The sequence below is a fragment of the Dipodomys spectabilis genome, unplaced genomic scaffold, assembly GCF_019054845.1.
Source record: "Dipodomys spectabilis isolate Male_0828 unplaced genomic scaffold, ASM1905484v1 ptg000325l, whole genome shotgun sequence".
Taxonomy (NCBI): domain Eukaryota; kingdom Metazoa; phylum Chordata; class Mammalia; order Rodentia; family Heteromyidae; genus Dipodomys; species Dipodomys spectabilis.
The window spans coordinates 1,470,354-1,485,351 of record NW_024871002.1 but is presented as its reverse complement, the minus strand read 5'-3'; the positions used below and the strand labels follow the sequence as shown (position 1 = coordinate 1,485,351).

The window sequence follows — 14,998 nt, the reverse complement described above, 5'->3', positions numbered from 1 at the left end:
AAGCTGTCTTCATCTTTTAATTGTCTTCAGCACCTAGAATAGTGTATGGCCCCAAATAATACATAATCACTAAAATGAAACACTAATGTGTACACATAGCATTTAAAAATATGTATGCTTGGGGCTGTGAAGGTGGCTCAGTGGTAGTGTTTGCCTTGCCTGCATGAGGCCCTGGGTTTGATTCCTCAGCACCACATAAGCTGAGGGACAGTGCCCAGGCCCAGAGTTCAGGCCCCACAACCAGCAAAAAAAAAAGTGTGCTTAATATGCACAGGAAACTTTTATTGGCAACACTGGGTTTGAATGGGGGGGAGGCTCTTAAATTTGCTAGGCAAGTGTTCTACCACTGCAACATATCTCTAGTCTCTTTTCACATTGGTTATTTTGAGTTAGGCCTGCACTTTTTCTCTAGGTAGTTGCCTGGACTTTGATTCTCCTATTTTACACTCACCAAAGTTGCTAGGATGACAACTGTCAGCTGCCACACCCCTTCCATTGAGATGGAGACATGTGATTTTTTATTTTTATTTGCCCAAGTTGGCCTAGAACTTCATTCCTTCCAATGTCAGCCTCCCAAGTAGCTGGGATTATAAGTGGGAGCCATCAGCATCTGGCCAAAAAAAACTTTAAAGGAAAATATAAATTCACAATGAGAAAACTACCAAGAAAATAAAGTTACATTATGTCACATAAAATTATATTTTTCACCCCAAACTTCCCACAACATATCTTTCCATAACTCATGAGGGTTATTTTTTGTGGTGAGCATGTTTAAAATCTATTCTTCTAATTACCACGCTTAAAACACATAAAATCTGTTCAAATTACAAAGCTCCAGCCCCTACCCCACAACTGACTTATCAGAAACTCTGGGGATGGAAACCAGTTATTTGTCATTATCATTGAACAGGCCTTCACATGACTATGGTATAGCACACTGCTCTAAGATAAGATTCTTCCTGGAATAGGTGTTCTAAGATACATCCTTTGTTCTTAATATTAATAATTTGAAATTGCTTTATCTGATAAATAAAATTCTTATGTATTCTCATCACATGTATTCATGTACCATTATAGGGGAATCAGAGGCATGAAGGTTAAAGTGATGTGCCCAGATGGTAAAAAGTTTAGCTAATGTTTTGTTTTATATGATCACAAAGAATTTGAGAGATTTGAGGCAAACTCATCAATTACAATCTTTAGCATCTGGGAGGATGGAGGTTTTTCTGAAATTTAGCCACTTCTATACAGGCAATTTACCCTCCAATGCCTGTATCCTATGCTTTTGCATATACTCTTCCCTTTGCCTGTAATGTAATTTTCCATATTTTTACTTTTTGAATTTTGTATTATTATTAAGGTGATGTACAGAAGGGTTAGGACTTCATACATCAGGAAGGATGTACACTTCTTTTTGGGAATGTCACCCTTTCCTTCCCTCTCTCACAGTTTCCCTCTCATTTTCCCTTTTTAAAAAAATCTTCTTTACTCTTACCCTTTTAGTCCTGAAGGTCTTTAAATATTCCCTAAACTAGCACCATTTAGGTGATAACAGTGTAAACTTATTCATAACAAGATGTTGTATTATAATTATTTTCTTGTGTTTGTGTATACTAGTTCAGATGGTCTTTGAGTGAAGGGTTATCTTTAGTAACTGTATACCTCACATCCAGCAATCTACCTGAGAATCTAAAATCTGAATGAGTGAACAAAGAACTAATTTTCTACTACAAACCCCCCCCCCCCCAGAATGTAATAATCATCAGGCTTTGAGAAAGGTTTATACCCTAAGAGTCCACAAATCCCTTAAAAGACTGCAATCAATCTGAAATCGATAAAGGTCTAAAAGACAAATTTTTGTTTTGTTTTTATGGAACTCATTTGACAATCACATTCATCTATCCTAAATTTATTTGGCAATTGTATCTGATATGAATCAAATGAAGTTATGTACCAGAATTTATTTACCTCATATATACAATTATACATTTGGTTTAAAAACTATTAGAAAATTAGATTATGGAATTTTCCCTAACTCCTAATTGTTACAGAATATACAATATGTGGCATTTAAATTTATACAAATCCATCAGACCTCAACAGCCCTTGCCTGAGATTGGTTAAGAAGAGGTTATAGGCTCGCTTATAGGGCAATCCCCTGTTCCCAATCCAATCTTTTTTTTCCTGCCATCTTTAGTAACAGTTGAGGCTCTACAAACAACTCCAAAAGGTTTTATGTGTCATGACTTGGGTGGAAGAAATAAATATGCTTCACATCAATCTAAACGCCAATGTTATTGCTAGTGGCCAATGAATAACCCCATACTTTACAGAAAGAATATGTTGGTGTTTTAAAAAGCACTTCTTTATTGTCATCACTGGACACATAGACAGTGAAAGATTACAATTGAGTTTCTATGTTATCCTTGCAATAGAATCTGCTCTGTAGATATTTACCATTTGGCTGAAGCACAGCTTGGGCAGTATGCAATAACCTGTTACATTAGGCATGGGAAGTGATGGAAATGGGTGGAGAAAAACTAACTGGAGGCCTTATACTGGCTCAGATCCAAGTATAAATCTATCATTACCCTATGGAAGTGGGACACTCCCTAAGTGTATCTCATGGACCCCACCCTCTGGTCTGCTGGATGATATCTAGAAATCTCAATTAAAGATCTTTAATTGAATAGGGCAAGGTTATCCCTGTAACCTTAGGGGTAGTGAAACTGACAATGCCCTAGAGATGGATAGTTCTGGCTTGGATAAGACAGCGTACATACATCCCAAAATGCCCACACCAACGTTTTCTGTCAGCATACCCTCATAAGAAAGCAAAAGCTGCATACTGAAAATCATGTGTCTCAAAATGCCTCTCGAACTGCAGGGTCAGTGGAGTTACTCCAACAGCCCACCGAACCACACCGAAGTCTGTAGCGCGCTCTCAAAACCAAGAGACTCAGCGGCTACTGCGCAGGTTTAGACTCCACCCCTTACAAGACTCATCTCCCTCTCTTGTCGGCTACTTCCGGCCCCCACCAAAAGCGCTCACAGCGCTTGCGCTGTTTTGATAGGCTTCTGGGGCATAAGTAATCAGAGCATTGCCGCTCTAGGACCGCCCCCGCCACCTCTACGCTCCGCCCACGTTTTCCCGGCTCCTCCAGAAATCTCGCGAGGGTAAGGACGCGTCGGTATTTTGCGTTCAACTAGCTCTCTCCCAGCTGCTGCAGTTGCTGCTGTGAGAGAAATAGGAGCTGCTGTCGCCGGCACGCCCGCCCTCCCCCCACTCCGAGGAGCCACCGCCTCTTCTCTCGTGCTTCTTATACACCTATCGCCAGAGCGCCGGCAGCCACAGTCCGTGGACTCACTGCCGCCTCCTCCGGCCGCCGCTCTGCAGGTCATTCCCGCAGCCCGGCAACTGAGCGCGGCCCCCGGTCCCTATCCGGCGCCTCACTCCAAATCTTTTACTCCCTCCTCAGCTTCGCCTGGGACGCAAGCAGTCTCCTGTGTCGCCGGGGTGGAGGACGACGAGGAGGGGACCGGAGAGTTACCCTTCCTCCAGGCGGCGTCGGCCCCCTCACCCGCGGGTGTGTCCTATAAATGGCGTCGGAAAGCGACACGGAGGAATTCTATGATGCCCCTGAAGATGTGCACCTAGGGGGAGGCTACCCCATAGGGTAAGTAACTGAAGCTGTGGCCCCTAAGTCCGGCACCCCCTGCTTTGCCCTGCGTCTTCTCCCAAATACCTCTCCCAAAGCCCACGGTGTCCGCCACCGCTGTTCCTCTCAGGCTCACTGGAGCACTTCAGAACCCGACTTCGAGCTCCTTAAAGCTGGGTGAGTTGGTGGTAGGAGGTTGAACGCACCTTGGGCATCCCGCCCCCTCCCCCAATACCTTTCTCTAGTGAAAAGCATCGAGACCCTTAGATCCCCTTTCCCCGGCTTACCCAGCCTTCCAATGGACAGCTATGTGCCTGAGAGCCAAAGATTCATGTTTGTGGGGTTCAGAGCTTACCTTTCAAACATCCGTTTTGGCCTCAGGGACCGTGGATTGAAGGAGTATTAATCGGAGGAATTACACTTACAGTGTTTTGGTTCTGTTTGACTGCTAACTTACCCATTTCAGTGGTGGTGTAACTATTCCCTATTTACCGTTCACTTTTCCTTGCACAGAAAAAGAGTGGAAGAAGGTTGGATATTTACTTAAGGAAGTCCTCTAGCCAATGTTTTCAAAATCGACAGTTTTACTAAAATAGCCTCTTACTGTGAGCCAAAGGAAATCGCGGGCAAGGTCCTTACCATTAGAATGATGTGGTCTAACCGTAGCCGGACGTAAATGTACACAACTGACTATAGAAGTACAAACAAGTGCTGAGTAATCTGGGGCTTAGGAGGACAGCCTCAGCTTACTGCTCTTTATCTAATTTTGCAACATGTTTTAGTGGTGATTAATATGAGTCATTTGTACTAGGAAGTACAGTAGTTGGAAGTGCTTCGCTTGACCAGGACTCCTAACTTGCTTATCCGCTCCACTTTGCAACTTGGAAAGGTGTTGAAAGCGATTTCACTCAACTTTTCTACTTAGTGTCTGAAATTAGAGACAGAAATATATCCTCATGCCGTAAGACCCTGAGAATTGGTCAAATTTGTGTGTTACTGCATGATTCTGTTCCACTACCTTCGATTCTTTGCTTACTATATGGCAGAAATAGACAGATGCAAATAAAGTTATTTGTACATTCTGGAAGTTCTAAAATCGAAATCAGAAATAAATGTACGTTGGTAAATTACAAATGTACGTTGACATCACCAACCTTCATGTCTCTGATGTGACATTTAGCGGTGGTAAATACCACTCTTGAGATAGCAATGTATTTCATGAAAATTCAACGTCTGGTACAGCGTGATGACCACATACTAGACAGTAAAAAGTGCATTTAGATTTTCACATATTTCAGATTTTGAAATTTGTGTGTGTGTGTGTGTGTTGGATTAGAGAAAGAAAATCAGTTTACAGGATTGTTATTAGTTTAGACTTATATGGATATTGTTGTTTTTGATCTAATAAAATAATTTGAATATAGAAGGATATTTATCTGAGAACCCAGTAAACTCTTTGGCACCTAGCACAGAGAAAATGTTCGAAGATTAATTCCCTTTTCCTGCCTTTCTTGGCATTAGTCAATTTGTTAACTTTATACAGAGCTTTATACTTTGGAAGGACTTGTACAGAACTTGGAGCTCTTATACTTCTCTAAACCAGATGAGTCACTTTGATACCATCAATAATCTTCTCCCTGAGATAATGTAACTTCTCAAACACTTTGAAACTGAGCAAAATCTTTTTTTAAAATTCCCTTGGTACCCAGCTTCCTAATTTTAACACTTACACGACCAAACACTGAGCATGAGTGTGTACAGAGCTCTAGGAATAAAACTACAGGACCAGTTTGGATTATGTCTCTCCACCCAGTAGTATTGAACAGATTTGGAAGAAAATAGACTTCGTGTGGAGAATGGCATCTGAAAACAACTACTGGTATTGAAAGGACTGGAAGGGAGTGAAAGTAGCATTATTTGTATTTCTTCTATTCCTTGTCATTTGCATTATTGTGAGCAGACTGAGCCACACTGACAACCTAGAGATTCTGTGAGAAATTTTGATTTGTGGATACAGATGGCATGACTACGTATTTGGTTACCACAATGTTCCTTAACATGAATTGGAGGGTCACAGTGTACAAACTCTTAAGAGGTTAGCAGACTGAATTTGAGCACTTTAATTAATGTTCCTTGATATTGTATATTTGGAGAATACGCAAATTATATCACCAAATTGTGGTAAATTGAATAGGCAGTTGAGAATTTGTTTTTATTAATCAGTAGAATTTAAATACACTGTCCATTTCCTAAAATTTAATTATTCTTTGTATTGTCCCTCCAATGGTGTCTTCAGCTTTGTCTATCCACTCTTTGAGAGCAACTTTAATAAACTAAAGAACAGTCAAGTTTTTTCTAGAAAGAATTTGAGTCCAATGCAGCCGGCATCTCCACAATGGACCATTTTCTCTTGTGTCACATTTCTTATGCTTTATTTTAATTGATATTTCAAGTTAAGTTTCCTTGTGCTTGTTTTCATTTTTATATATAAGGAACCTCAAGCTCAGGAAAGTTAAGAGATTTCTTAAGAGACACAGCCTTAAGTGGCACAGCTGGGTTTTGAAACTAGCTCCTGAGACTCCGTAGTGCGCATTTTTTTCTGGTGCAACAATAGCTACCCCACACTATGTGGAAGTGGGTGGGGGAGATGGAGGAGTCCAATGGATTCTAAGGTGAAATGTTTTAGGCTCAATCTGTGGAATGGAACCAATGCATATATTTAAAACCAGCAGCCCAAACATTTCCGCTTTCTTGAATAGAAATGACCACTTTCTTATTCAGGAATGTATATTTTTGTTTAATCAGATAGGAATTTTGTATGACCAAAATCTTGTTCAGCTAGAAGGGACATCTAGTAAAAATTTAATAAAATGTTAAAACTGAAGCCTAGAGAGGAAAACTGATTTGTCCATGGTGCCACAGCTAATTAATGGCAGAACTTGTACTAAAACCTAAATCAGTTTCTCAGTCTGGTGGTCTTTCTGCTACTGTGTTTAATACAGCAGGAAAAGGAAGTGGAACTTTGTGATAGTAGAAAAGAGCTCAGGACTGTGAGTCATTTCATTTCCTCATCTTAAATTGAGATTACATTTTTGAGAACCCTACCAAACTGTGTATCAATGTCTGTCATTGTATTGAGATTTAACAGTAGGCTTTTATGGATAAGTTTATGTCATTGGAAAATCTGTGCTGTTTGTATACATACATATATTTTTTCCTTTTGGTTTAACAGTCTTGATGCCTTTTGTAATGGTTCAAGATCTATAGGTTTGAATTATTTACTGTGTAAAATTTCTGCCTACACATTCTAAAGACTGGTACTGAGTATATGTTATAAAAATAAATGTAATGAGCTATGCGACTTGTGGGCAGAGATGGAAAGGAGAAACTGGAGAAAAGCAAAGGAAGGAATAACATTGTCCAAAGAGAAATGTACACATTACCTGAATTGTGAAATGGTAACCTCTCTGTATAACACCTTAATAATAATAAAATTATATTTTAACAATAAGTGTAACATTTCAAACACTCTTACTTTTTTTGGGGGGGGAAGGTCTGGTCGTGGGGCCTGAACTCTGGGTCTGGGCGCTGTCCCTCAGCTCTTCAGCTCAAGGCTAGCACTCTACCACTTGAGCTACAGCGCCACTTCCGGCTTTTTTTCTTTTTTTGCCTATGTGGTGCTGAGGAATCGAACCCAGGGCCTCATGCATGCAAGGCAAGTGCTCTACCACTGAGCCACATTCCCAGCCCCACACTCTTACTTTTGTAATGGTACCCAAAGTATTTTTGAGGCCTTAGAAGATAGAATCATGTGGTGATCATGTAGTCCAGCAGCCCCCACCCCATTTTGTTTTTGTTGGTCATGGAACTTGAACTCAGGGCCTGAGCCCTGTCCCTGCACTCAAGGCTAGCACTCTACTACCACGTTGAGCCACAGTGCCACTTCCAGTTTTCTGATGGTTAATTGGAGAGAAGAGTCTCACAGACTTTCCTGCCTTGACTGACTTTGAACTCCTCAGATCTCAGCCTCCTGAGTATCTAGGATTATAGGTGTGAGCCACCAGCACCTGACCTAGCCCTCCCATTTAACTGAAAGTGAAACCTATGCTCAGAGAGAGGAAATAACATATTGCTCATCAGTTACAGAGTTAGAAATAGAACCCAAGCCTCTTGATTCCTCTATCATTTGATAATGTTGCCATATGACTAGAAGGAAGGAGAATAATACTGGATAGCCCTGCTATAAGCTGTTAACACATTTACTGTTAGCTAAGCTGCTAATATCCTTTACTGACTAACATGACTATGCTTTGCCTGTCAAAGACCTGGACAGTGTTGAGATCCTAACTATTGCTTGCTAATATGCTTTAAGTCAAGAAGAAAAGGTTGCAGAATAGCTTATATAAGAACAGTGGTTATATTATTTTGTTTTACTTTATGAGTGTTAACTGCAGTCAGTCACATTGAGATTGGAGTACTGGCAAAATCTTTTAAGTCATGGAAATTGAGATCAAAGTGTCTGGAAGAATTGTTAGATCTAAAAATCCTCAGAAAGTTGCTTAGCTTTGTTGAAAACTCAGCTTTCATACTTAGGCATAAGAATCATTTGTCCCTGAAGTGAACATTTTTTTAGATCTCACTAAGACTTTTTTTATTATTATTATTACAATTAGAAACTCATGGATAAGCTTGCTTGCTGTGGTATTAATTATTCAAAGCTACCTGATGGATGTATTGCCCTCCTCAGCTTTGTACCCCAGGTTGCTTACATATAAAGTAAACATTTATACAAGATTTTTTAAATATCTTTATTGTAAAGGTGTTGAATGGGGGGGGGGTGTTACAGTTACATAAGTAAGGTAATAAGTACATTTCTTTTCAAATATTGTTACCTCCTCCTTCATTTTCTCCCACTTCTCCCTTCCTAATTCCCTACCCCCCCAATTGTATAGTTCATTTCCAACATAGTGTCTAATGAGTATCATTGTTGCATTAGTTCATCCTTTGTCCTGCTGTGTCTGTGATTCCCTTTCCCTTCCATGGATCAATATACTTATATACAAGACAAAGGGTATGGAAAACTAAAACAGAAAAAAATAGAAATAACTGTATACAGGGCATAATAAGAACCTCTTGTTTCCAATTCTTGGAGTTAATTTTGATATGCTTCATTATATTTGCTCCTGTGCACTTAATAGTTGGGCTATTGTGATCCCTGTTAAGAATATCAGATGCATATTTTAGTTATTACAAATGAGGGAAACCATGTAACCTATTTTTCTTGGGGCCTGGCTTGCTTCGCTTAAATTTTTTCCCAAGTTTTTCCGTTTCCTTACGAATGGGGCAATGTCATTCTTTCTGATGGAGGCATAGAACTCCAGTGTGTGTGTGTGTGTGTGTGTGTGTGTGTGTGTGTGTGTGTGTGTGTGTGTGTGTGTGTGTGTGTGTGTGTGTGTGTGTGTGTGTGTGTGTGTGTGTGTGTGTGTGTGTGTGTGTGTGTGTGTGTGTGTGTGTGTGTGTGTGTATCTTCTTGATCCGTTCATCTACCCAGGGCCATCTGGGTTGGTTCCACATCTTATCTATGGTAAATAATGTTACAATGAACATGGTTGTGCTGGTAGCCTTAGTATGGCTTTATATAAAATTTTTTTGTTTGTTTTTTTGGTTTGGTTTTGAGACAGGATCTCATTATGTAACTCTGGCTGGCCTGGAACCCACCATCTTCCTGCTTTAGCATCCTAAGTGCTTGTATTACAGTTGTGTACCAACATGCCTTGTTCAAGTTTTAGTTTTAAAATATTTGTGTATCACAAATTAGGAAAATTTCCTTTGTAGTTGGATGTTTGTGAGTTGACATTTAATCACAGATTATATTGATTACTGTCAGCTTTGTGTGGATTGATAGAAATATAAGTGCTGTTTAATCACACTCCTAACATTGAAGTGGAGGAAAACCCTATATACTACTTAGTGATTTAAGTTCTAAATTTAGTGATCTGCAACTGTCAATGGGTGACTCATGGAGGTAGGACAGTTGATAGCAGTATGGCAATTTGGGGGCTTAATTTGAATTTATACATTCTTATAAGTTGAAACTGTTCTGTTGTTTTTTTTGTTTGTTTGTTTTTGTTGGTCGTGGGGCTTAAACTCTGGGCTTGGGCACTATCCTTGCGCTTTTCAGCTCAAGGCCAGTGCTCTCCCACTTGAGCCAAAGCGCTACTTCCGGTTTTCTAGTGGTTTATTGGAGATAAGAGTCTCATGGACTTTTCTGCCCAGGCTGGCTTTTAACCGTGATCCTCAGATCTCAGCCTCCTGATAGCTAGAATTACAGGCGTTAGCCACCGGTGCCGGTTGAAAAGTATTCTGTTCTCATGATAACCTACCTCATAAAATAAGATGGATAAAATGCTATTTTTTTTAAAAAGTGTTCAAAAGCATGTGTTCTTATCAGTTCATTGTTATAACTTTGACAAAGTCATAAATTTGCTAAATCTCTTGAGGAGCTGTTTGTTTCCTCCATTTACTCTGACTGCAGCCTTAGTAGTTGCATCCTGGGTTTGTGGTGGTGGTAAGTGGAGAATATGAGGAGATCATACAAGTTGTGGTGATAGAAGCAGAGGAGGTAAAAGTAACCCCATCAGAAAGTGTAGGGTCCAAGTTATGATACTGCTTCCTGGTGCCTAGATAACTGAAATAGTACAAGTCCCACCACTTAGTATTGTTGTAGACATGTACATTCACAGTCTAAGTTAAGTAACTTTTTGTGAAAGAGATTAATAACTTGCAAGAAGTACTTAAAGAAGTATTACTTTAAATGATGAAAAAGTTACAACTATTTTATGATGCCCTATTTGAAATGATAACCTCTAAGTTTCTGTTTTCTATTCAGAGCTAAGCTTATTTTTGTAAACTTTGGATATTATTCAGCTAGCTGGATAAACTTTTAGTTGGTTGCTCTCATTTCCTATTCAGAGTGGAATTCTATTATTTCAAACTGAGCAGTGTTTATGTTAGTCTATCATTTCATGATTCAATTTTGAGAAAAAAGCACTTAACACAAACTGTGGGCCTCATACTCGATAGCAACCCAAGTGATTTTTTTTTCCCCCAGCCTGTATACAATTCATCTTGGTTACTACAGTAGCCAATCTATCAGTTATTCTTGTAGCTTTTTTGCCTTCTCTCTGATATTAGAATTACCATATAATCATGTTCTGTCAAAGGGTTCAGAACTTAACATTTTATTACCAGCTGGAGTTGTGTGGTAGTTTACAATTTGGCATTCCATCAGGGTCAGTTCCTTTTACAACAGTGAAACCTTTCGCCTCTATAAACATTTTAAACATACAGAATTTTAAAAATACGTTTACACAATAATTTCCTCATGCAGATTTTCTTAGTTCCAATGTTAGCCATTGTTTTGAAGGTTGAGTGCATTACAGCCACTGGTCTTCCTTTAATAATAGGAAGTAGAATAAATTTCAAGATCACAGGTGACCACTTAGGAAATATACTTCCACATAGGATTTTCAGACTTAGTAGGAGCACTAATTAGCTGAAGTACCTTGATCAAGTATCTTGATTCACTAGCAACTACCAAATAAATAATCAAGCTTTGAACAAAAGTGTTATCTATACAGTGGAAAGGATGTTTGGCCATTAGATTAATTCATTCTAATTTAAGAAAATTAGGTAGAAATTTAATTGGAAATATTATCTTTTGCATCCTTTGGATGAAAAGAAAAAGACTGAATAATTGTATGGCTCTTTAAGTTTTGTTTGTTTGTTTGTTTGTTTGTTTTGCTCTTTAAGTTTTTGCCGGGCACTGGTGGCTCATGCCTGTAATCCTAGCTATTCAGGAGGCTGAGATCTGAGGATCTCAGTTCAAAGCCAACCTGGGCAGGAAAGTCTGTGAGACTCTTATCTACAATTGACCACCAGCCTTGAGCTGAAGAGCTGAGGGACAGCACCCAGGCCCAGAGTTCAAGCCCCACAACCAGAAAAAAAAAATTTTTGTGTTCACTTGACATACTTTTTTAAAAAAAAATCTCTTTAAAAATCTCAAATGGCGGGCTGGGAAGGTGTCTCAGTGGTAGAGTGTTCACCTTGCGGCCCTAGGTTCAATTCCTTAGCACCACATAAGCAGAAAAAGTCAGAAGTGGCACTGTGGCTCCAGTGGTAGAGCTCTAGTCTTGAGCTGAAGAGCTGAGGGACAGAGCCCAGGCCCAGAGTTCAAGCCCCATGACTGACAAAAAACAAAATAAAAAAACTCAAATGGCAGTGTGTGGAGGTGTGGCTCAAAGTGGTAGAGTGCCAGCCTTAGGAGAAAAAAGCCAAGTGAGATTGTGAGGCCCTGAGTTCCAGCCCCAGTGCCATGCTTTCAAAAATTGACTGTATAAGCTGGGTGCTACTCAAGAAGCTGAGATCTAAGGATCATGGTTTAAGCCAGGTAGGGCAGAAAAGTCCACAAGACTTACCTCCAATTAACTAGTAAAAAGTCAGAAGTAGAGTTGTGGCCCAAGTGAAAAGCCAAGTGAGAATATGAGGCCCTAGTACTAACACACACACTCCTTTGAATTTATGTACCTAAAACATTTAGCTTAAATTTATAATTATGTTTACTTGTTTTGCTTAAACATAATGATATTGAAAAAATATTTAGAATATTTCAGTTGTTTTTTGGTATTCATGCTTGCTAATATTACAAAGTATAAGTTCTAAATATGTACACTTGATCTCTTGGGCTAACTGAATTGGAGATAATTTGTCAATGAATTAAACAGTATTGGCATCATTCTTATGCATAACATAGCCCATTTCTTTTTCTGGGGGGGGGGGAGGGGATTTGGTCATAGGGCCTGAACTCTGGGCCGGGGCGCTATCCCTTAGCTCTTCAGCTCAAGGCTAGCGCTCTACCACTTGAGCCACAGAGCCACTTCTGGCTTTTTCCTTTTTGCTTATGTGGTACTGAGGAATTGAACCCAGGGCCTCAGGCATGCAAGGCAAGCGCTCTACCACTGAGCCACCTTCCCAGCCCCTTCCATTTCTTTTTTATAAATCAAATTTAAATTTAAATATTTAACTGTACATAAAGTTATGTGTATTTATGAGCTGCAATGTGATCATGTTTCAGTACATGCACACCTTGTATAATCTTTAAATCAGGGTCAATTCATCAATCTCATCATATCTTTATGATAAAAATAATCAAAATCCTTTCTCTAGATTAAAAAAATACTATACTGTACCTTATTATCTTTAGCCACCCAATTATGTGCACACCAAACTTGTGGGGGGGGTGTGTATGTGTGTACTTGTACATGCCAGGCCTGGGGCTCTAGCATTTGAACCATAGTTCCACATATGGCCTTTTGGTGGTTAATTGGAGATAAGAGTCTGTCCTGCCTTCGCTGGCTTTGAACTGCAATCCTCAGATCTCAGTCTTCTGAGTAGCTAGGATTATAAGTGTGAGCACTTCTGAGCACCAGTGCCAGGCCACACCAGAAGTTTTTGCTCTCTTGTCTAACTGTGACTACATATTTATTAATCATACTTTTCCCACTCTTCCTTCCCTCTTGTTTGACCAGCCTCTGGTAAGCACCATTCTACTCTCAACTTCTATGAGATCTACTTTTCTTATATTCCACATATGAATGAGATCATGAAATACTGATGGTTCTGTGTCTGCCTTATTTTTACTTAGTCATTTTCATCCATGTTGTCACAAATGACAAATTTTTGTTCTTTTTATAACGGAATAGTATTCCTTTGTGTGTGTGTGGGTGTGTGTATACATGTATATATATATATATACATGTATACACACACCCACACACACACACTGCATTTTAAAATCCATTTATTTGTTGTGGATACTTAGGTTGTTTCTACTTCTTGTCTATTGTGGATAATGCTGCATTAAACATGGGTTTGACTTCATGTCCTTTAGATATATATTTAGTAGTAGGATTACTGCATGTGGATCATATGATAGTTGTATTTTTAAGTTTTGGAGGAACTTCCATCCTGATTTTCATAATGGCTTTACTAGTTTACATTCACACCAATAGTGCATAAGGGTTCCTTCTCCCTCCCTCCCCCCCCCCCAATATCCTCACCAGTGCTTCCTAACTTTAGTTTTTTTGGCAAGTATGACTGGAGAAAAACCAACATTTCTTTGTAGTTCTGGTTTGCAGTTTACTGCTGATAAATGATATTGAATATGTTTTCATATACTTATTGACGATCTGAATGTCTTTTCAGAAACATCAATTTATGTCTGGTGCCTATTTTAATTTTATTTTTGGAGTTTGTGCTATTGAGTTTGTTTTCTTTGTATATTTTGGTTGGTAGCCCTCTGTCAGATGTATAGGTTACAATTATTTGCTTCCATTTTGTACTTTGTTTTTTTAATTTACTGATTGTTGCCTTTGCTGTACAGAAGCTTTCTAAGTTAACATCATCTCAGTTGTTAATTTATTCATTTGTGTTTTTGGAGTCCTATCCAGAAAATCATTGCCTGTACCAATATCCTTTCTTTTTAATGATACTTATGTTTTGAATTTAGGGCCTTGTGCTTGTTTAGTAAGTGCTCTACCACAACTAGCCTCTTCTGGTTATTGTTATTTTTGAAATAGGGTCTTGCTTTATGCCCAGACTTCAGTCCTCCTGTTTATGCTTTCTTTTTGTCACTGGGATGACAGGCACTAGCCACCACACCCAGCCACTGTGCTTTCTCTATAGCACAGTGATGACAAGTACATGCTACCTGTCCTAGCTGTTGGTTGAAATGGAGTTGTGAAAGTTTTTATTCCCAAGTTGGCCTCAAACTGAGATCTCTGATCTATACTTCCTAAGTAGCCAAGATTATATAGACTTGAGCCACTTGCCTGGCTTGGTAAAATTTAATCTTAGGTATTTTTTGAAGGTATTATAAATTTTAAATTTATTTTTCAGATAATTTGCTATTGATACGTAATAGCAGCACCATTGACTTTCATGTTTGTCAGAATTTCGTTTTTTGGATATTAAAAGTATATTCTAAAAGTATCAATCTTTCTATTATTTATTTATCCATTTATTTTTGGTAGTATTAGGGTTTGAACATCAAGCCTTACTCTTCCTAAGCAAGTACTCTACTTCTTGAGCCACATCTCTAGTCCTTTGTGCTTAAGTTTATTTTTTCCAACTATGGTCTTTTGTTTTTTTGCCTGAAGCTGGCCTCAGGTTGTAATCCTACCACTACCACCCAAATGGAGTGGCTGGAATTACAGGCAAGTGCCACGATTAGTAGCTTTTTTTTTTTCCTCCAGTACTGGGGTTTGAATTCAGGGCCTTGT

General features: G+C 39.1%; 1 protein-coding gene across 1 annotated transcript in view; it reads left to right on the top strand.

Annotated features, from left to right (window-relative positions):
- Window positions 1–3,222: 3,222 nt before the first annotated feature.
- The window catches only part of Wdr44 (WD repeat domain 44), an 87,306-nt gene continuing 75,530 nt past the window's right edge, over window positions 3,223–14,998 (top strand). The window contains exons 1-2 of the mRNA XM_042702495.1: window positions 3,223–3,397; window positions 3,480–3,677. Coding sequence (XP_042558429.1) covers window positions 3,601–3,677 — 77 coding nt within the window. The 5' untranslated portion in view covers window positions 3,223–3,397; window positions 3,480–3,600. The remainder of the gene's footprint in view (window positions 3,398–3,479; window positions 3,678–14,998) is intronic.